Source organism: Artibeus jamaicensis, unplaced genomic scaffold, assembly GCF_021234435.1.
Source record: "Artibeus jamaicensis isolate MK-2021 breed Jamaican fruit bat unplaced genomic scaffold, CSHL_Jam_final contig_469, whole genome shotgun sequence".
NCBI lineage: Eukaryota > Metazoa > Chordata > Mammalia > Chiroptera > Phyllostomidae > Artibeus > Artibeus jamaicensis.
This window is the reverse complement of record NW_026521847.1, coordinates 2,578,696-2,601,797: the sequence shown is the minus strand read 5'-3', so window position 1 is coordinate 2,601,797 and position 23,102 is coordinate 2,578,696. Positions and strand designations below refer to the sequence as shown.

The window sequence follows — 23,102 nt, the reverse complement described above, 5'->3', positions numbered from 1 at the left end:
AACAATGGTGTGCCGACTGCCTGAGGAAGTGGGGGTTGCTGGGTGCAGACTAATGGGGGAAAAAATCAGGATGACAGTAACAGAATAATCAATAGAATGTTTTTTAAAAAACCTATTTCCAGGTTGCCTTAAAAAGGGAAAGGAGCATAGACTTCTCATAGATGGGGGACAGAGAAGAGTGATACTCCTTACTGTATACCTTTTTATGCTTTTATATTTGGAACCGTGTGAATATAAAGTAGGTATAAGAAACTGTGATCAATTGAGTTGTAAAGGTAAAAATGTGACCAAGACTTCGTGTGTCCAAACTAAGCAATGGTTTTCAACAATAAAGATTCCTTCTCAAAATGCTATAAAATCAGACCATGAGCTATCAGTGAATAAAATTTACAATGGCTGGCTTTCTCCCTGCACAACTAAATGGCATATATCATTCGAGTTCATAGGAAAGCAGAACACTGGACACCGATACAACTGTGGAACTTGAAGCTCACTGAGTTAGACAGCGTATTATTGCTGACTGGATGCTTAATAGTTGACGACATAGGGCACTAAGCACAGTGTCAAAAAGGCCAGGCCCTCCCTGTATTTGAAATTAAAACACTAAGAGAGATGCATATATACGTAAATCAAATACTGACAAATTTTAGGATAAATAAACCTAATTATGGAAACAGTTTTGAACAAAGAACAATGCCAGTATTATCACCTGGGAAGGAGGGAGGGAGGGAGGGAGGGAGGGAGGGAAGGAAGGAAGGAAGGAAGGAAGGAAGGGCACTCCTTAATTCGAACTTCAACACATTTATATTTTAAGAGGTACAGTTCATACAAAAACATACCCCAAAGGAGTATTTATACATGGTGGGACAAAAGTAGGTTTACAGTTGTGAGTATGCAATTGTGAGTAGGTAATTCTGTAATTACCTATTTGGGATTAGAATCACAAAATAGAGTTTTTATGATTCTATTCTTGTATAGAAGAGTTTATTCTTGTATTATTATTTACTAATTATTGTGTTATTTCCATATGAACAACTATAAACCTACATTTGCCCTATCCTGTATTAAGTATTTAGATATTTTTAAGTGTTTTTCAAAACACAGACTATAGTTGTCTTGGATTTTCATTTACTCTAATAAAAAAAGTTATTGCCCTGACTGGTGTGGGTCAATTGGTTGAGCATCGTCCTGTAAAGCAAAAGGTCACAAGTTCAACTCCTAGTCAGGGCACATGCCTGGGTTGCAAGTTTGGTCCCTAATCCAGGCACATATGAGAGGATACTTATAACTGTTCAGTGAATGTTTATCTCTCACACAGATGTTTTTCTTCCTTGCTTTCTCCCTGCTTCCTCCCCCTCTCTAAAATAAGTATGTAAATAAATAAAATCTTTAAAAAATCTATTTATAGGGTTGAGCAAAAGTAGGTTTACAGTTGTGACTATGCAAATAATTAACACTTATTCATTACTGTATTATTTATTTCTATTATTTCCATACTCACAACTGTAAACCTGCCCACCTCATACATATAATGCACATTACATGCCAGGTATGTTTTAAGTGCTTTTCATATAGTATATCATTACTCTTCATAATGATCTCTGAAGTAGGTAATATTATTGCCATTTTTTAGGTGAGAAAATTGAGCCATTTACTCTTTGACCTAGCACTACCACTTCCACAAATATACCTTCAAGGTACACCATCATAAACATATAATGGTCATCTACAGAATATATTAAGAGAAAAATGCAAGGTAAGAAACTGTATATATAAATATAACATGCTGTAACAAAGGGATGGAAAAAGGAAAATGTATGTGTTTATCTGTGTGTATACTTATTCTTAGGAAAAGAAACAGAGTACAAATAAGAGAATAATAAAATGGCAGCCTAACTAGAGCAGACGGTAACTTGGAAAGGAACAGGGGTACTTGTGAATCCATCTTTACATTAGCTTTAATTTTTAAGCAAAATCAGTATTTTCAATGTTTAAATAGTTCAAAAAGCAAATACTAAAATTAAAAATAAATTTAAACAAATAATCCTAACAATAAAATTGCAATAAACATTGACTGGAAACATAACAAAGAATTAACAGGTTAATTTATTTTTATAAGATTTAATTTATTTCTTTTTAGACAGAGGGAAAGAGGTAGAGAGGGGGAGAGAAACATCGATTGGCTGCTTCTCTCATGCTCCTAACCAAGGACCAGGCCTGCAACCCAGGCATGTGTTCTGACTGGTCATCAAACCAGTAACCTTTCACTTTGCCCAACCCATGCCCACTGAACTGTGCTGGTCAGGGCTTAACAGGTTACTTTAGCAAGCGAAGGACAGGAACATGGGTAATTGGTATCTGTGAGATGGAGATGAGAGTGACACTCCTCACCGTATATATTTTTCAAGTTACATTTTGGAAACGTGAATATAAATTAGGAAAAAGATGTTATGTCACATTTCACAGGGAAAAGAATCACTTCAAGTGACTTTTGAACACATTCTCCCTCTACTTACTGGAATCTAGTCTGAGAACAAAAGGAATGTAAAGAAATATTTTTTTCTTCCTTTTTTCAAAAAGATTTCATTTATTTATTTTAGAGAGTGGAGTCTGGGGGGGAGAGAGAGAAAGAGAGAGAGAAACATCAGTGTGTAGCCACCTCTTGCGTACCCACAATGGGGACCTGGCCCACAACCCAGGAATGTGCTCTGACTGGGAATCAAACCTGCAACTCGGATTCCCAGGCTGGTGCTCAATCCAATGAGTCACACCACCCAGGGTCAAATCTTTTTTGGGAAAAAAATTTTTTTTTATTTTTAGAGAGAGGGGTAGGGAGGGTGAAAGAGAAGGAGAAACATCGATGTGTGGTTGCCTCTTACACACCCCCAACCAGGAACCTGGTCTGCAACCCAGGCATGTGCCCTGACTGGGAATCAAACCAGCAACCTTTTGGTTCACAGGCTGGCATTCAACCCACTGAGCCATACCAGCCAGGGCAGAATGTGAACAAATCTTAAACTTTACTCAGTAGTCTTGCTGCTAGTAGTAATCTAGAGAAATTGAGGGGTTAGATTTATGCCAGGTGGACTTGGGACTCTGCATTCTTACTGTTAAACTCCTTTTTAAAAATATTCTGGGTGATAAAAACCCAAGTAGTTATATATTAATATCTTTAGGAAACAAGGTTTTCAATGTAAGAGAAAAGATACACAAATAGAAAACCTAAGAAAGCAAGAAGAAAACTGTAATGTTACCTGACTGTCTTATATTGACTACCTCTGTCCACAGAAACAGCCCGAAGGCTGAGACACCTCAGAAGCAACATGTACCCTTAGTACCCAAGACTTGGGTTCCAAATATTATTCCTGCTACATGAACTAAGAATCCCTGGAGAAATGGCTGATTAAGTTTAGGGAAGTAGGAAAAGTAAAAAAAGAGCCTGATTCATTCTGTACTAAAAACACGAAAGTACTCAAAGACTATCAGGAGTTAGCAAAAGGACCTGAGCCAGTTTGATGGGGTCCTCACTAGCCAAATTTGGAGCAACTGTGAGAAAAAGAAAGGGATTTTAAACAAATCAAACGTCTTTAGTCCCTAGTGGAAACTCAACCCAAGTATACTGTCTTAATCATGATCCTATTTCTCATTAATCATTTGTTTTTAATTGACTCAAAGGGATACAGACTGACTTTAGAAGCTGGGCATATACATAAAATAAGGGATTAATTTACTACAAGTGGACTGTGACCACCTCCAGTGTTCAGCCAGGTTATTGTTTGACCTCTCTGGAGTGACAAGAAGGCGGAGACTACCAGTTTGATATTTTTTCCCTCTCCTTTTAGAGAATGGTAACAAGGAAAAAAAGTAAGAATGCATCCTCCATCTTTGGCAAAACTCAACCCACACAATAGATAGACTGCCAAAGGTAGTAATAACTAAATGACACAGGAGGCAATGGAGAGAGAAGATTTCTGTAGCTATAATTTAAGGGGTAAAATCCGGTTAAGTATAATTCTCCAAAGTAAGGAGCATACTCTGACATAGGAGACTAAAATCGTGTTATGACAGTGGCTGCTGGCCGTGAAACAGGACCCAGACTGATTCCAAGACCCAAGATGCAATGCATGACTGCTTCCATGACATGAAAACACAAAATAACAATGTAAGAGTTCACTGGGAGTTATGACAATAATAGAAGACAAAATAAATGCACAGAGATCAAAAGAGAAACAAAAGAAGTGAGCTCAGCTGTTTCAGGAGTGAAGGCAAACCTAAAAGGAGAACTTAAGAAACAATGCTAAAAACTCAATAGGGGCCAGAGAAAATTGTGAAAAAAAAAGTAAGCAGAAAGGGGAAAAACAGTTTAAAAGGATTAAATAAGCAAGTCATGAAAAAAGAGCCAACAAACACATAATTGGATGCCCCTGCAAATGGAATAAACACATAAATATAAAATTCAAGCAAACTTTTAATAAATATAGTTATACTGCACATTAAAAAGGCACACCGTGTTACAGAACAAAACTTTACATACTGGTCACTACAACACACATCCTAGCAACGCTGCTGAAATTCAATGATAAAGAATCTTAGGCCAAGGTACAAAAATATCAAGATCCTTCTAAGGGGTTTAAAAAATAAATCAGACCTCAGATGAACCTCAGACTTCTGTACAGCATTATCTAGTGCTAGAAGGCAGAGAAAAAATTACCTACAAAGTACTCAAGGAAAGAATACAGAAACCAAATTCTTTATCAGCCAAACTACTGCTTAAGTATAAGATATCTGGGACATGGTTTTAAGCATGTGAAAACTGAAAATATTACTCCTGTCAGCCCCTATTAAAGAAAGTCATAGAGAATTTCATTCCACTAAGTAATAAGGGAAAAAAAATCAAAGAACTGGCAGAAAGAATTCAATCTATTTAACAGAAACTTCCAGTTAAAAGTTTTTTTGAATTTCCCTTCTTTTTCTATGCCTTGAGTCAATTTAAATATCATTGGTTTATCTGGTCTTTGGGAATTTGACAGAATTCAATAAAATATTCTGGGTTTTCTGGAAGATGGCACTTGGAAATTTTTTTCTGCTGAAAATTTCTTCTACAGAAAATGGACTGTTTAAATGTTCTAACTCCAGAATTCAAAGGGAGTTAGATATCAGGAATTTATCATAGTTACATAAGTAGGAAAAATCATCTGATCATTAGGGCTTTTGTCTGTTTAATTCACTGACATATTTCTAGTGTCTAGAGCATTCACTGGCACAGAAGTATAGACATATTTGCTGTATGAGCGAATGCTGAAACTACTTCTGACAAAATTTAAATGTCCATTTTAGTTTTAAAACTCAATATTATATTGGAAAAGATAGATACTCCAATAGCAATATGGTTAAAAAAACCAATTTAACCCTGCTTTTCATTGTGTACACACTCATACCTTTTGAATTTCATCATACCATCTGAATCTACTAACTTTTTAAAGATAATTTAAAGTTAAAATGATAACACACGGTCTATTTTATGTTTGGAAGTTATGTCTCCTTGTATATCAGACAATATATCAATTACCAAAAAGTAAAGTATCCTCATTTTATTGAAGAGGGGACTAAGAATCAGGGAAGTTGAGAAACTTGCTTAATGCCACACAGCTAGTAAATAATAGAGCTAATGGTTAAAGGTAAGTCCTAGGTACTATTCTACATTTAAATGTTATTTTCTTCAGAGTTTCGTTCTAGGCCCTCTCTTGATGCTATTCGTCTCCCCTGGAACTAGATACCTCAGGCCACCTGCCAATGACCTCCAAACCCATGGTCTCTTTTAACCACCTGTTCACCACAGCCATTTGAGAGTTCCAGAGAAACTCGGTATCCAGAAACACTACCTTCTTTCTAAAATACTCTTTCTTTCCTTTCTGTCCTTTCAATGTACTTGGTCCAGTAAGGAAGAAATCAAAGTGGCATCTCGGATATCCTCCCTCTTCTACTCTGCCCTGCCTCCAACTGGTGATCAAGTCTTGTGGAGGGTCTCTGGTTTCTGATGGCTCTATTCCCCATATCTACTGATCCTTCTTTTATTTAATGAATCTCTTCTTGTTTCTACTGCCAAATGTTTGGCATCCGCAGAATCAAGAAAGACCACCAGAAAACTGTGTGCTCCTGGAAAGACTCATTATCCCACTACCTTCCCCAACCACAATTTCACAGCCTCACCTCCACTACAGCTTGGGGATCATGAAGACATATACCACCATGTCTTCATCCATAATAGTGTCATTCATAAGCATCATCAGAGACCATCCCTCAGCAACCAGACTTTATCCCTGGTTTTAGAAAAAACTCTTAATTATACCATCTTCCCATTTCAAACACCCGAACCTTCTACTGTACCCACTGGATTTACAATTCATCAATCCCCTGTATCCTCAACATATTTTCTGAATATATCCTTACCTTCATGTCCTAATGAATTTTAGTTCTCCTAAGAACACTGCTTCTCCTACTGGGCGCCCTTTTCTTCCTCATACATCTCTTCCCCATCTATGTTGTTTTCCTAAATTATCTCCTCCAGAATTCTTCCTGGAACTGCAGACTCATATATTAGCCTATCTCAACTTGGGTACCTGAAAGTCAGAAAAAGCTTAAAATACCCAGAATCAAAGTCTGGACTTCCACTGTTCTACATCTCAAGTTAATGCAACTCCACCTTCCTAGCTGGCACAGCCCAACTCATGATACCATAATCCTGACTCCTTTCTTTCTCCTATAGTATCTGCATGCAATTCTTCCAAAATCCCCAACTATCTTCAAAATTCTATTCAGAATCTAACCATGTCTTTCCACCTCCAACAACTGGCTCTCCTGGACTTTTGCCACGCCCTTCTGAACACTTTCTGTTTCTAACTCTGTCTCTCTATAGCCTATTCTACCCAGCAACCAGGATTATCAAACTAAATCTTCAGATCACTGCACAGCCGTGCTCAAACTCTACCAAGGCTCCCACTGTACCCCAGCGAAGACAAATTCCTGAGTGTGGTCCATAAAGCCTCATATGATCTGGGGACCCCGAAACCTCCTAAAATAATCTCCTGCTGCTCCTTTTATGTGCCAAATATTGTCCCGTCTCAGGCTGTTTGCACTTACTATTATTCTCACTGTGGAATACTCTTATCTCAGATAACCATATGGCTCACTTAATCACATCTTCCAATATTGGAATATATGTATTCTTATCAACAAAGCCCTCCCTGATCACCTTAATACAAAAAAAAAATGTAAGTCCCTTGGCACTGCCTACCCTGCCATTCCAAATCCCACTCATCCTACCTGATTTTTCCCCCAAAATGCTTTTCCATCATTTAAAAGAGTGTGTGTCTGTGTATATGTGTATGTATGTGTGTGTTTTCCATATACACACATATATATTTCCTGTATGTCACCAGACCTTGAAAATAGAAACTCTGAGGCAGAAATGTTTGCTTTTTCCTCAGTATCTAGAATACCACATAGTGCTCTTAAAAAAGAACTCAGTAAGTATTGTTGAGTTAAATGAAGGAATAAAGGAAGGAAAGAAAAAAGGAAAAGATGGGAGGATGGCAGGATGGCTCCCTCATCAAACCCCCAAACATACCTAAGTGTTGAATCAGTGGCATGTGCTGCTGTTGTAGTGATGACTGGAGACTGAGCTCTGGTGGCTGAGACAGTCGCTACCACAGCAGGAGGAATGGTGTTAGAGGTGGTCACAGGTGGACGAGACTACCAAGAGAAGAGAAAAAAATATTTCATTTAAAACAAAAAGCAAAATAGAGTAAGCCAATCACTAGAAGTAAAATTTGAAAATTTGGGTCTTTGGAGAAGTATGTTAATGTCCAAATGATAATAAATTCTTGCCATTCTTAGTAAGGAATTCTCTTTTTTTGGATACGTTGTTTTAAAAACGAGAGTAAGAATTACTAAAAAAAATCTAATTTTGGATGAATAACACACAGGTCCCTTCTTTCCAAATATAACTGAATGCAAAATTGTATTCTACTGTTAGTACAAACTGGGATCTACCCATTCAGATTTAGAATTCCCACAGATAGGCTGCTGGTCCTGGTGAAGATATTTTATATTACCACACAACCAGTGTTTTAGACAGAGGGCCTACTCAGCCACTGCTACAGGTGTTAACTCTCAGGCCACCTAGGTCAGCATACTAAAGGCAAACACATGCTAATAGTATTCTTTGCTAACAGAAGACTAAGAGTGCCTGGGATGGTTTTCAGATGGAAATATTTCCCTTACCACTATAACTGTAAATCTTCACCTGACAAATGAATTTCACACTGGGGTTCACCTGCTTGTACACTGTCAATTCTTCTATTCATCTGAGTTCTTAGTAGTTCCTCTTTTCTGACCTTGTTACATGTGTTAAATCTGCAAACTCTGCCCATTCTTGATCTCTTTGTTTTTCACTTTTCAACCTCTTAAACCTATTGTGTCTACTGTTACAACTTATCTCACTCCAGGACTTTTGCACTATTTTCCCCACTACTGAGGCTCCTTGTCTTGGGGGGCCTAATCAGTTTCCAAATGTGTCGTGTTAGCCAGTAGGTGCTTTTGTTTTGTTTTATTTGGAAAGCTCTAGCTTGAACATGTACTACCCACTGTGCTAATCAGTACTTTCCTTTACTTAAACTCAGCTGTTTCATACATACATTTGGTCCCCAAAGGTATCTGCATTTCTACCTCCTACATGTAATTCAGCTCTTTCTCTGATCATACATTATTGCATTCAAAAACTTATTAGCTCTTTGCAATATACAAAATCAAGTTTACACTCCATATCTTAAGAGTTTTGAATTTATAGACACCATAATATCATTGAGTAATAACATTATACTTCAGTAGTACTGAGGCCAGAAATTTACCTGAAACAAAGTTGAAAGGCATGGACTGTCTTCCTCAAAGTATATATATGTGCATAAAATATTTAGGGGTTTATAAACCACTATCCAAATTAGAACCCCTCAGTTCAAACTAGCTTTTACTAAACACTATATATAACCATCACTGTCTCCCTTGCCACTGTTCAAAGTATTGGTCCCCTCACTACCTCTTCACTTTCTCTGAATCCCCATTACCATGCTCATCTTAACAAAAAGCCTTCCCTTACTACCTCTTCTAAATTCCTAGAGTGGATCACATGACACTGTATACAGTTCAACCTTCTCAACATCATACCAACCAGACTGAAAGTCACTTGAAGTCACAGGACTCTCACAGTGCCTATCAGAATGAATGACTAAGTAGGTACTTCGTCCTTACTGGCTGACTGCCCAGTAAATGCTAGACGTACCTGGATTGGCTGGTGAATAATGTGCTGGACTGCTGGCTGAGCTGTAGCAGCATTTGGCAACTGGGAAGTCGGTCTCAGGACTGTGGTTACTTTAGAACTAGACATCACAGCAGCAGCAGCTGCACCTGGAAAAATAATTTTTTCATTAGTACACTCAAAATTTAAATAGTTCTCATTACATTCCCTAGAAAAATGATCAGAATTTCTAAAACTCAATGTCAGTATTCAGTGGAAGTGTTTTTTGTGTATCTCCTAATTTCATCACATAGACTATTAAGAAAACGTGCACTGAAGGGTTGAGACTTATTAAGTTTATTTAGTCTGTACTGCTTCTTCAAAAATATCCAATAAAACTAGCTGTTTATATTTTTGTAACTGTAAGTATGTATCAGTGAAGCACACGATGAACAGCCCAGTGTGGTGTCGCTGTTCTGGTTCAGGCCGAGGCTCCAGCAGTTTAACTTCCAAACAGACAGTGAGAGCTCACTTGAACCACCACTGCCTCCATTTGTGCAAATGTCAACATTGTGAAAAAGGCAAAAGATGTCTCAGTATATATAAAAAATGGTTTTCCTCTCACACAAACCTCTTCTGTCCGTGAACCTCACTGTGAGACCAAGTAAACCTGGTTTTGTATTTGCTAATCTGATTTTATAAGTGATGATTTTATACTCTCCACTAGAAGGTAACAATTTTTGACCAAGTACTTGAGAAAACTTGTTAAACTTAATACCTCACAGCCTATTAGAACTTAGTTGTAAGAAAAAACTTATCTTACTGCTATGTGAGTGAAAACATTTTGAGTAGCTGTTAACACTTAACTTTAAACATATTGAGTATTAATAGCTGCAGCTTATTTATTAAAAATGAAGACAGCTCTGGGTGGTGTTAGGGGGTAAAGAGATCAAGCAAAACAGAGAAAGAACTCATGGATATGGACAACAGTGTGATAATTGGGGGGTGGAGGGGGAAATAGGTGGAGGTAAGAGGGTACAGGGAGATAAATGGTAATGGAAAAAAGTACAATAAAAAAATTTTTTTAGATGAAGACCATGTTTAGGCTATCATAGCCTTGAGGAGTTCCTCATTAAAAAAGGAAAACTTTTAGACACACTAGAACTTTGAACTGCTTTCAGTTTACACACATACATGTGAACTTGTTGTACAGTGCTAAAAATGTACAGTGTTCTTATTTCTGCTGTCCTTCAACTTTAATAAGTAGATTCTGGATATATTTTGTATAACTCTATCTTCTGCCAAATGTATATTGCATCTCAAGAGTTTGACAAAATGTGTAGTCTTTACCTCGAGGTAAATGAGAAGCTCCAATGTGAAGAGGAGGCCCAGGAGCACTGCTGCGGATAATAGACATCTGTACATTTGTAGTCATGATATGATGCAGGTTACTGGGATGGCCCTGCAACAAACAGGATGCAATATTGTCTTTTGTGCTTAGTCTTAGCCACCAGTGCTTAGATGCTACTTCTAGAAGTCAGCTGCCTCCAAATGTGGGTCGGGTTGTTTCTTTCAGATGAATAACCCAAGGGAAAGGACATTTAGCCTTTCTTACACAGCATAATACATGATGATCTGTGCCAGCAAGCATATGGGAAGTGACTGACGACATATCAACTAGCTAGATGCTAGATCCCTGTAACATGGCACAACTGACTATCCACTTTCAGGTACTGTCATCTTCAATATTAGTCTACCTGTTCTCTATCTTGGCCAAAAGCTTACTTTTTTTCCTATTCTCACTATTTCCTTTGCATGCCACTGCAGTCTTCCATTACTTTTTTTTTCCCCTCCCTCTCATCCAAGGATTTTTTTTTTAAGGAGGAAGGGAGGGACACATCAGTGTGAGAGGGAAACATTGATTGGTTACCTCCTGTGCCAGTCCCAATCAGCAACTGAACCCATAACCCAGGCATGAATGCAGATTGGGAATCAAACCCACAACCTTTCAGTTTACAGGATGATGCTCCAACCAGAATTTTGAACCTATAACCAAGCCCAACTGGACTCAAACTTTAAGGACATGGACTTTCTTACCCAGATTTCTATCTCACACAGAGGATAGTTCCTCATACACAGCAGACCCTCAATACCTACTGGCTAAATGACAAAGACCACTGAGCATATTGGTTTTACTTCCTGTCCTCTCTCAAATTTACTGTCTTACCCTTGCATATATAAATGATAAGAATGGTGATTTAATTTATTTAGTATGTAAGAGGGGTCAGGTCAAACTGCTGAGAGAGAAGGCAGGGAGCAGGGAGAAAACCCCAAGGCAAAATTGAAGGTTAGAATAGGCTTGCTCTCCCTATGAAGGGAGGGGCTGCTGGAGAAGGGAGCTTGTACTGAACATGTGTGACAGGAGACTTTGCCCCCCTGCTAAACATGGCGGCCAGAAGAGGAGCAAAGCCAAACAGGGCCAACACTAGCCCTCATTGATTGGAAAGCTGGACACTCCCATTGGCTTTTTGAATACAGAAGATTCTGAAAGAAGACTTATTTTTTTAATTTTTTAATAAAGATTTTATTTATTTATTTTTAGAGAGAGGGGAAGAGAAGGAGAAAGAGAGGGAGAGAAGTATCAATGTGTGGTTGCCTCTCCAGGTGTGCCTCCCACTGGACACCTGGCCTGCAACCTAGGCATGATCCCTGAATGGGAATCAAACCAGTGACCCTTTGGTTTGCAGCCTGCACTCAATCCACTCAGCTACACCAGCAAGGGCTCTGATAGGAGATTTTTAAATAGAGCACACCAGGAAGGAAAAAGTTGGTTGGTTTGTCTTTCCTCTCTCCCACTGGTGGGAGGGCATATCAATGGTTGCCAGTGTGGGTCTGTGAGGGGAGGCACAGATTCCAAAAGATTTCTGGAACTAGACAGTGACTGGAGACCAGCTAAGCCACCTACATTTGTGATACTTTGGGGTGGGAAAAGAGGTTCTTGTTGCAACCTGAACTGAGCTGGCAGAGACCTTCATGGTAAGAGTTGGCATTGTGAACAGATTTTTGTTCTTGTGTTACTTTCAGTTCTTGAACTTATGTAGTAGTTATAACAAATATTTAAATCACTATTTTTGATGTCATACTTTTTCTTTCCCCTTTTATTACCCAAATATTTTAGGAAGAATCTTGCCATTATTTCAAATTATACGATTGGTAAATAAAAGATTCCTTTCTTTTTCACCCAACTTTGTCTTTGGAGATTTGCCTGCTAGGTGGTGAGTGGTAGGATCTGCCCCCACTAGATGGGTTGGGTAACAAGTACAGTGCCTAATGTACTGCTGGCATTCAATAAATAACAACAGTTTAGCAACTCAGTTTGAAAATCAGCAAATTGAGAGAGAAAAAAAAAAACCTGTTGTCCACTGATTGTTGCCACAGGAATGGCTGAAGCTTGAGGGATGCTACTCTCCATGGTAACGGTAACCTGCCCTGGAACCTTGGGGGAAAGTGACAAGGTAGAAGGTGGAGCAGGAGCAATGGGACGGCTAGGCATGGTGGGCTTCGGAGGCGGCTGCAAACAGAAAACCACATGAAACATAGCAATAGCTTTTCACCAGTGATGCATTTTATTCTGAAGTTAAAAGTACGCAAACCAACCCAGGAGAGTGCCAGGAAAGATGTCAGAAGCCTTATTTGTTTCATCCCTCATCACCACAGCTTTTCCGTTGAAGTATCAGCACAGATGAAAAATGCAAAACAAGTCCAAGTCACCTACTCAAAGCCACACAAACAGTAACAACTAGAACTAAGAATAAAGCTCAGATCTGTATGCCTCACAAGCAACATTCTTCTATATAATGCTGCCTCTCCAAAATTTGGGCAGAAGTAAAAAAATCTCCCAATAACTGAAATATAACCACAGGTAATACACAAGGCAATAATCGAAAATACCCCAAATCAGTAAACCGTTAAAATAAAACCTTGGAGAAGAGTACCATCCCAAGATAAAAACTGAGTCAGCAGGCTCATTACTTTATCAATGCTAAATGGCTATTAGAAAAGACCCTGTGATTACCAACTGCCCAGCAGCATAAGACTAGGCACTGCAGAATGGCAGACCTCTGAATTACAGAGAAGAGCTTGAACTGACAGATCAAAACAAAAGAAACTAGGATACTAGGATACAGCCTAAGACTTTGTGAAAATTGTCAGAAATATTACAGCCAGTCTTTAGCTGTAGTTCAATGTGAATTTTAAACCTCTCCATTACCTTCATAAGTCCCTCCGAAAATGAGAGTGGCACTGCAGGTGTCAGATGTGCTGGTGAGGCTGTCACGGCAACAGGGGTGCCCGATGCAACAGCATGGTGTGTAGACAACATCTGCACCTGTGGATAAGGCCTTACAACAACAGGCTCTTGCTTCTCTTCACGAGACTGGAGGGAGCTGCTGGAACCAATGTGCTCCCTGGCAGTAACTTCAACATCCCGACTAGGTTCATCATTGACTAGTGAAGACATTAAGGGTAAAAGAGCATGTCATATCCTTCCAATATTAATTAACAACACATACAAGAGTAGCATTTGCAGCTAAGTTACAGAGTAACTTAGCTGACCATTTCCTTGCGAGATTTTCTTAACAGAGAATTTAGGCATTAGATTCCCCTGATGGATATCAAATCCAAGAGTCACACCTGTGAAATGCAGAATCCGTTTTAGATACTGCAGCTTTCCCTTTCCTTTAAATAAAGGACCTGACAACTATCTAAAATGAACTCAAATTGAAAGTGAAATACAAGATATAAGACAATTTCATTTGAAATATATATTTAAAAGGTTATAAAAAAACTAACATTAAAAAGATAATCTAAATATAGTTCTTAAGTCTAAGAACATATTTTTTAAAACAAATTTTAGTCCAAATCCTTATTGGGTGAACAAGGCAATTACTATCATTATTAAAAAGCACACACCCTTTGAGGTTCAACAATTCCACTTCTATGGGTGTATACCATAGATAAATAGCATATGTGTAAAATGACTTATGTACAAGGTTTTTGTTTCAACATTTTTATACCAGTAAAAAAACTGAAAGAACCTACATGTCCATCAACAGAAGAGCATTATACATTATGGTATATTCCCACAATAGACTACCATGCAAGTACAAAAATAAAACAAGAAAATCTTTTAGGTATTCTTATTGAAAAATTTGTAACATATATTATGAAAAATACAAGTTAAAAAAAGCAAGATAGATAACAGCAAAAAAGTAAATAACATATACATATACGTACTTATATTTGTATATGGATAATATATCTCCAAAAGTATCCTGCTTGCCTGAGGGAAAGAAAGTGAAAGACTGGGAGACAGGGATGAGAGAGAGACTTCTCACTATATATTCTTTTCATAGCTTATTTAAAAATTAAGGCCCTTGCTAGTATGGCTCAGTGGATGGAGTGCCAGCCTGTGAACCAAAGGGTCGCCGGTTTGATTCCCAGTCAGGGCACATGACTGGGTTGCTGGCCAGGCCCCCAGTAGGGAACACATGAGAGGCAATCACACACTGATGTTTCTCTCCTCTCTTTATCCTTCCCTTCCCCTCGCTCTAAAAATAAATAAAATCTTTAAACAAATTCATTTTCATTACTAGTAAACAGAATTCACTTTTGTATATTAAACCATTATCCTGCAACCATTACTAATTTCATTTATTATAACAGCTTTTTATAAACATTCTTCAGGATGTTCTACACACATGAACATGTTGTTTATGAATAAAAAGTTTTACATCTGTTTTTCCATTATCAATTCATTTTTAGCCATTCCCCAAACAGATTTTCCCCTAATTATAATTTTAACGGAAATGAAGATTTCATAACTTTCCCCCAAATCTATTTGTTCAGGAAGATTTTGATTTTTGACAATTTCATTAAGTTATTGTATAATGCAGTGCCCTAGCCAGGCACTGTTGTTTGGAGTGTCATCCCATACACCAAAATGATTACAGGTTCAATTCCTGGCCAGGGCACATACCTAGATTGCAGGTTCAATTTCTATTTGGGGTGCAAGTAAGAAGCAACCAATCGATATTTCTCTCTCAGACTGATGTTTCTTTCTCTTTCTCTGTTTCTCTCTCAGACTGATGTTTCTTTCTCTTTCTCTCTCTCTCTCTCTCCCCCCTTTCATTTATCCCCTTCCTCTCTCAAATCAATAAACAGGTTCTTTCTGCACACACCCAGGCACAGCAGAGGGAGCTACAAGCTATGGGTCACTAATAACTCCAAAAAGGTTGCCCACCAGCAGTCACAGGCAGCATTTGACATAAGTCTGCTCCAGAGATTTTGCCAATCCACATAATACAAACAAATACAAAACGGTAGCCAAAATGGGAAAACAAAGAAACAGCCCCCAAATAAAAGAATAAGAGAATTCTCTGGAAGTAGAACAAAATGAAATAGAGGCAAGCGATTTATGAGATACACAGTTTAGAGTAATGATTATGAGGCTACTTGACAGCATGAAAAAGACATAGGAACAAGAAAAAAAGGACCAGACAGAAATAAAGAATATAATATCTGAAATAAATAATACACTGGATGTAATTAAGAATAGTTAGATAATGCAGAGGAATGAATCAGCAATTTGGAGACAAAGTTAAAAAAAACCCAAGCAGAGCATCAAAAAGAAAAAAAGAATTTTAAAAAATGAGGAGTTTAAGAAACATTTGGGACAACATAAAGGATAACAACATCTGCATCATGGAAATACCAGAGGGGAAGAGTGAGCAAGGGATCAAGAACCTATCTGAAGAAATAATGACCGAAAACTTCCCTAACTTGGCGAAGGAAAAAGACACACAAGTCCAGGAAGTGCAGAGTGTCTCAAAGAGGCCCACACCAAGATACATCATAATTAAAATGGCAAAGTTTGCTCTAGCTGGTATAGCTCAGTGGATTGAGAGTGGGCCTGTGAACCAGAAGCACGTGGTTTGATTCCCAGTCAGGGCACATGCCTGGGTTGCAGGCCAGTTCCCAGCAGGGGACGCACAAGAGGCAACCATACAATGATATTTCTCTCCATCTCTCCTTCCCTTCCCCTCTATAGATAAATAAATAAAACCTTTTAAAAAATGGAAAAGTTTAAAGATAAGGAGAGAATTTTAAAAGTCACAAGAGAGAAAAGTTAGTTATCTACAAAGTAGCTCTCATCAGACTGTCTTTGATTTATTAGGAGACACATTTCAGGATAGAAGGGATTATATATGAAGGTGATGAAAAGCAAAGACCTACAACCAAGGCTGCTTTACCCAGCAAGTCTAACATTTAAAATTGAAGAAGTAAAGAGCATCTCAGACAAAAAAAAACCTGAAGGAGTTTGTTACCACCACAGTATTGCAACAAATGTTAAAGAACTTGCTTTAAGAAGGAAATAGTTAAAAATAAAATGATAATAAATATGTATCTATCAATAATCACTTTAAATGTAAAGGCTTAAATGTGCCATCAAAAGACCTAGAAGGTAGTTGAATAAATAAGAAAACAAGACCCATATATATCCTGTCTCTACAAGACCCACCTCAGAACAAAAAATACACACAGACTAAAAAGGGATGGATAAAGATAGTTCATGCAAATGGAAAAGGAAAAAAAGCTGGGGTAGCAATACTTGTATCTGACAAAATATACTTCAAAATCAAAGTTATATTAAGAGACAAAAGAAAAAATAAACTGGGGGAATGGGACTACATCAAACTAAAGTTTTTGCACTGCAAAGGAAACCAACAAAATAAGAAGACAACCTGCTGAATAGGGTAATATAATCATTAATAAGTGGTTAATATGCAAAATTTATAAAGAACTTATAACTCAACTTAAAACTCAACATCAAAAATACAAACAATCCTATGAAAAAATGAGCAAAGGATCTGAATAGACACTTATCCAAAGAGGACATCTGAACATACAGGTGGCCAATAGGTATATGAAAAGATGCTCAACATCAATGAAAATTAATACCACAATGGGATACTGCCTCACACCAGTCAGAATGGCTATCATCAGTAAACCAACAAATAACAAATGCTGGCAAGGATGCAGTAAAAGGGGAACCCTTGTGCATTGTTGGTGAGAATGGAGATTGGTGCAGCCATTGTGGAATGCAGTATGGAGGTACTTCAAAAAATAGTAAATGGAACATCCTTATGACTCAGCAATTCCACTTCTGGGAAGTATTCAAAGAAACCCAAAACACTAATTTAAAAGTACATATGCACCCATATATTTGCTGCAGTGCTATTTATCATGGCCAAGATATCGAAGTAATCCAACTGTCCAATGAGTAGATGAGTGGATAAAACTATGGGACATTTGCACAATGGAACACAACTCAGCCATAAAATAAAGATGAAAATTTTACCCTTTGCAACAGCATGGATGGATGTGGAGAACACTATGAGAAATGAAATAAGCCAGTTAGCGAAAGACAAATATCATATGATTTCACTCATATGTGGAGTCTATGAATACACTGAACTAACAAATAGAAACAGACTCATAGAGTAGGTGGAGAGCTCTGGGCAGGGCGGTGCAGGGATAAGTGGTACAGGGATTGAGCAAAAAGGAAAAAGGACTTATGGACAACAGTATAGTGACTGTGGAGGGGTGGAGTGTATAAGGGGGATAAATGCTAAGGGAAGAAATATAATAAAAATAACAAAAAACTTTCTCCAAAATAATAAATAAAATCAATAAACATATCCTCTGTGGGGATTTAAAAAAAATCATATAATGTACTATGTCCCATTAAGCTGCTCTTGAGACCATTTATTATTTCCTTCCAGACATCTGGAGTTCTCAGTTTATTTTTTACCATAAAAGAGTCCTGAAATAGAGAGTTGTTGTAATCTTTACTTCTCAACTCAGATCATGTATTTGAAGTCCTGATATGCTCAAGCTCCTAAACTACTTCTTCTGATAAGAGCAATAGAAAGTATTGTTTACAGGGGCTTTTTAAAAAAAATAGTAACTGAGGAGAAACACTGTATCAGAAGTGTAATTATAGACAATTTTGGTCTTAGTTAATGATTTTCTTCTCAACAAAATTTGAGGGCAATTATTGCGACCACCTTTAAAATAAGCAATATAATTCCTTATAAAGAGGAGATGTTCAAAAATATTCTTCTTAGCTATGCTCTTTTTAAATTATTCTGTTGTGAATTTATACCAAGGCAAAATAGTGTCAAAATTATTTTAGGAGTAATGTACTTTTAAGTGGCTTTACAAGAACATGTTGACCACTACTTTGTGCCCTGCGCTACAGCAAGTATAAAACATACAAAGTGTGTAAGACAGACATGATCCTGGCTTTCATTCTACGATGTCCTACCCTTGATTGTGGATGATGAGTGTCAGTAAAGGCTTCGTAGAGAAGTGACTTCTGACTCAAAACCTCAAGAATAACAGGAATTACCCAGATGATTGAGTGTGGAAAAGTAGAAGGAAGATTGTGGCAAAAGGAATGGAATGTATATATAAATTCTCAAGGTCAAGAGAGGTGAGTACTTTTCATCATGGCTTCAGAAATTATGAGTAGCTATTATTATGCAGGAGGCATAGAGTAGCTTAAAGTTATTTCAAGACTAAACATAACTGAAATACATTTATAACAAAAACTGAGTTGGCAGAAGGGAAGAAAAGCAATGGAAAATGAGGCTGCAACATTAGAAAAAGGGTCACAGCTCACAAGCAAGAGACAAACAGAGGGTAATTAATGATGATGCCTGAGTTCCTGGTTTGGGCAATGAGTATACAGTGTTACCATTTACCATGATAATGAATATAGCAATATGATAGTAAAGAAAGAAAAGAGAGCACTTTTTTCCACTTTGCAGTGTTTTGTTTTTGTTTTTGGATATGTAGAGAGAATGAAACCATTCAGAGTTCTTCCGACTTCATCGTTAATCCAACTGGATTCTTTGTTGTGAGGAACTCTCCTGCATATTGTAGGTAGGACGTTTAGCAGCTTCCCTGGTCTCTAAAGCAAGTGCTATGCCTTACACACCATTGGGCTCTTATTAACATATCTCTGAACCTTAACTAAATGAGAAGACATTAATACATTAAAAAAATAATTCTCGTAGGCATGCTTTACTTTAACTTTCATTTACACTTGTCATCATTTCATGTGAATGAAATTATTAAAACAGGAAAAGAGTGTTCTTTAAACTTAAACAAAAATTATAATATATCCTTTCTTTAAATTTGATAACCTAGTATTTATTAAAATCCCAGAAGGAATTTGCTAATTAGAAAACTGGCAATATTCTTAAATAAGGAAGCAACACAGAAGAATATCACAGATCTCACCTGCAGCTGCTGGGTTTATCAATCCTGCAGAACCACTGTTTGCAATCTGTGAAGTAGCCTGGCTTAGCCCAGTGGAAGGAGTTCCTAACCGAGGAAACTGTTGAGAATTCATTTCCACCTGCAATGCATATAATCATAGAGTTATTACTGGATTCTGAGATTAGAATCTATAATGGAAAATTAAAGCATCTTTAGTACTTCTATTTTTCCTCAGAAACAAAAAGCAGTATCATGTATTTAAATTACTGGTGATCAATATTCAGTGCACAAATGATCTCAATTTTGTAGTTTCTGGAAGTACGTAAGTTCAATTAACAGTAAAAATCGTTTATTTGGTGTTGGGGGATACTGACCCTCCATAACTACTGGTGGGTTGCCACACCAGAAGTCAACATTGAATCCTGTACAACAGCTAGAATACATGAACACAATAAGTACATACTTGTATAAAACTTTATGAAAAATTTTCAAATCTCTTTGAAAAGCTTAACCCTCACTCCAGGGTGAAGAGCCCTGTCATCAGTATGTCTTAGGAGGAATCAGAAGAGAGATGTCCTGTGCTAAGAATCAGAAACCTTACATTAAAAATCCAAAAGGAATTCTCAAATCCTTTTTTTCTGCACAGGTCTCCATTATGGATTCCCTTCCCCTCCTTTCAGAGCCCCACTGAGCCAAAGGGACCCGAGACCTTCACCGCTTTCTCTTAAATAGACCCCTACTTTCCCCTCTAAGCACAGCCCCATTCGTGTCCACAGCGTGGACCCCACGCTGAACCCCCACGTGAACCCCACCCCACAGCGTGTAGGTCCCCCCCCCCCCCCCCCCCGCCAACTAAGATCGGAAAATAGGTTTCCAGTCACCTCGGGTCTGAGAGTACGTCTGGGGGCGGGGAAGGGGCGTTCTTGGGAGCCGCAGAACAAACTGTGGGCCTCCTTACCTGCCGCCAACGCCCGCCGTTCCCCTCTCGCCCGGCTGGAGGTGCCACGGCGGGCGCATCTCGGTGGCGGCGGGGGATTCCGGAAGTACAGGACCAGAGTCGGAGAGCGACTCAGTTCATCCTTTCGCCAGCTCACCTGGGTACCCCTAGACCCTGCTGGGTACGAACCTGCCTCTACTTCCCCCACCCGCCCATTAGCCCCTCGACGGGCGCATCGCTGCATCACTCGAAGACTAGCCCCAATCCGCCTCAACCTGCGCGCCCTGATCCCGCCCCACCCTCCTGCTGACTGCCAGCCAAACATGCGCGAACCTCACCGTGACAGTTCCAACCCTCTCGGGATGGAGCCAATAGCAGTGAAAGAGTAACGTTCCAAGAGGATGGGCGGAGAACCAGCAGGCTCCGCCTCCGTCGGGGTCTAAAAGATGCGGGTGCAGGGCCCGGATGTGGAGAGTCACTTTAAACTGCTTACAGAACCAAACTCTCTCGTCTGCCTGCCTCCCGCCCGGGCCGCTCCGCTTCCCCACGAAGGCCTACACTTTATTGAATCAACCTAGCGTCTCTCCCTTCCTTGCTGCAGGACACCTGGCCGCTGCCGCCAGCCCAAATGCCGTCCCCAGCTCGCCAAGGAGCCTGTATCTGAGGCGCGGAAGATGTGGCACAGCCGGTCCTTCCCTGGGTACACACAGCGGGAGGGTCCTAGCAGCCCGACTCCACCGCCCCGCCCCCCTGGTCTCCTCCCCTCCACTCCCTGGGTCTGTCCCGCCATTACCTGGGCGCTGCACCGAATGGCACTCGCGCCGCTTCGAGCTCGTTTCCGTGCGCTCTCAGCCTGTGAGGCCAACGTTCTCGGACACGGACCCCTGCTGCTGCCGCTGCCGCCACCACCACCCGGCTGCGACCACTGTGCTCTGGACTCAGCCCAGCGCCGCGGCTTCCGCCGCCGTAACGAGCCCCTCCTCTATTGGCTGGGGCAAACCCCGCCCTCCTCCGGAAAGCCAGTCACCGCCAGTGTAAGGAGGAGAGCGGATGGGTCGGTCCCTCGGAGCCGCGGAGGTCCGCAGGAAATGTAGTCCCGGACGCTTGGAGGCAGGCTTGGGCGGGGCTTTCTGGCGAGTCCGCGAGGCGTCTTCCGCTGTGCTGTTGAGACGCAGCTCTCTTTTACCCTCGCGCTGTAAAAAGACTGGGTCACGCCCCTTTGCTTCAGCTAAACTTTCATTTTAGCTGAAAGCTAAAGCTTTCATTTTCCCGATGGAAGTACGGCGCGGAAATAGGGTAATGGAGACCTGCTGTACCAGGCGAAGAGGTCGTACAGGTGAAAGATTTCCCGACGAGGCTTCTTGCTTCCCCGCGCTGCAAGTGGGACTTGATATCGTCACCGAAGGGCGCAGAAGGCAAAGCCCGAGCCTTGTGGGAGGACCGGGGCGTCGATCTGGGGAAACTGCCGAGTTTGCGAGCCCCAGAACCGAGCACCCCCGGTTAAAGCAGGCCAGCTCTGAGACGGGTTCCTGGCACTGGATTTGGGCCCTGTGGACCTGCTCAATTTTTCCAGATTACAAAAAAGCGAACGGGGATGTTGTTGTTTTGTTGAGAAAGTAGGTAAGGAGTGGAAGGTCAGAATTTATACACTTGTAGAAGTCTTACCCAAAGCTGCTGGAGCAAAATTTGGGTTTGATAATAAACATATGTATCCTGCCCCCCTCCTCACACCCCTCCCGGGTGGTAATTTAGGCCTGGAGATTTGTGAGTAGTTAAGAAATAAACAGGGCTCAAATCTCTCCTTCATATGATAGAAAGCTGTGTAAGAACTACTTGCTAGGATGAGTATTAAATACCCTTTTCTCAAGACTTTTTCCTTTCTCACTTCCTTGTCAAATCCTCTAAAAGTACTGCTGTAATATACTTCAGCCTTCTGCCTCCTCTAGGCAGTCTCCACACTTGATGGATTCTGCTCTTGCCATAGAAATTTGCTGGTGACTTACACAACTTCCCCCAGTGGTCCTTCATTTGTTCTCATCTTGTCTAGCTTATTGATAAGTCCTCCTTCAAACGTTCTTCCCTTGGCATCTATAACCACCTTCTTTCCTGGTTATACTAATCAATCTCCACTATACCCCCTGCTTCACAAATATTGTATAGCACTTGCTGAGGCTCCAACCCTCTTTTAATGCTATACTATCTTCCTAAACTGGTTAAATGTACTCTCAGTTTTAATTATTATTCTTGAAAGAATCAATTTTATCTGCATGGTAGCTAGCTCTCTTGGAGTGGTACACCTGCAGTTCTACCTACTATCATACTAGTCAACATAGATGCCTTACAAGCCCCTGAAATTTAACATTTTGAACATCTTTATTGATTTGCCTAATCTCTATTCCATCTGGTTTTTGAGTTTGGCTAATATCATCACCATCCTCTCTGCTTTTAGTTTTTCAAAAATACATATTTTATTGGTTATACTATTATAGTTGTCCCAGCTTTTCCTTGTGCTTGGACCTGTACCTC

At 39.6% G+C, this 23,102-nt stretch overlaps 1 protein-coding gene across 6 annotated transcripts in view; it reads right to left on the bottom strand.

Moving 5' to 3' along the window:
* SAP130 (Sin3A associated protein 130) overlaps positions 1–21,535 on the bottom strand; it is a 99,208-nt gene extending 77,673 nt beyond the window's left edge. For 2 of the 6 annotated variants that reach the window (XM_037125629.2, XM_053667470.1), the window contains exons 1-7: positions 20,598–20,798; positions 19,661–19,778; positions 13,563–13,798; positions 12,705–12,863; positions 10,643–10,754; positions 9,338–9,462; positions 7,628–7,752 (exon numbers count right to left, since the gene is read on the bottom strand). In XM_037125629.2, the coding sequence (XP_036981524.2) occupies positions 7,628–7,752; positions 9,338–9,462; positions 10,643–10,754; positions 12,705–12,863; positions 13,563–13,798; positions 19,661–19,772 (869 nt within the window). In that variant the 5' untranslated portion in view covers positions 19,773–19,778; positions 20,598–20,798. Of the gene's footprint in view, positions 1–7,627; positions 7,753–9,337; positions 9,463–10,642; positions 10,755–12,704; positions 12,864–13,562; positions 13,799–19,660; positions 19,779–20,597; positions 20,800–21,369 lie in introns of those variants that run through there. The other 4 variants (XM_037125628.2, XM_053667471.1, XM_053667473.1 and 1 more) reach the window with 4 other exon arrangements.
* Positions 21,536–23,102: the final 1,567 nt, after the last annotated feature.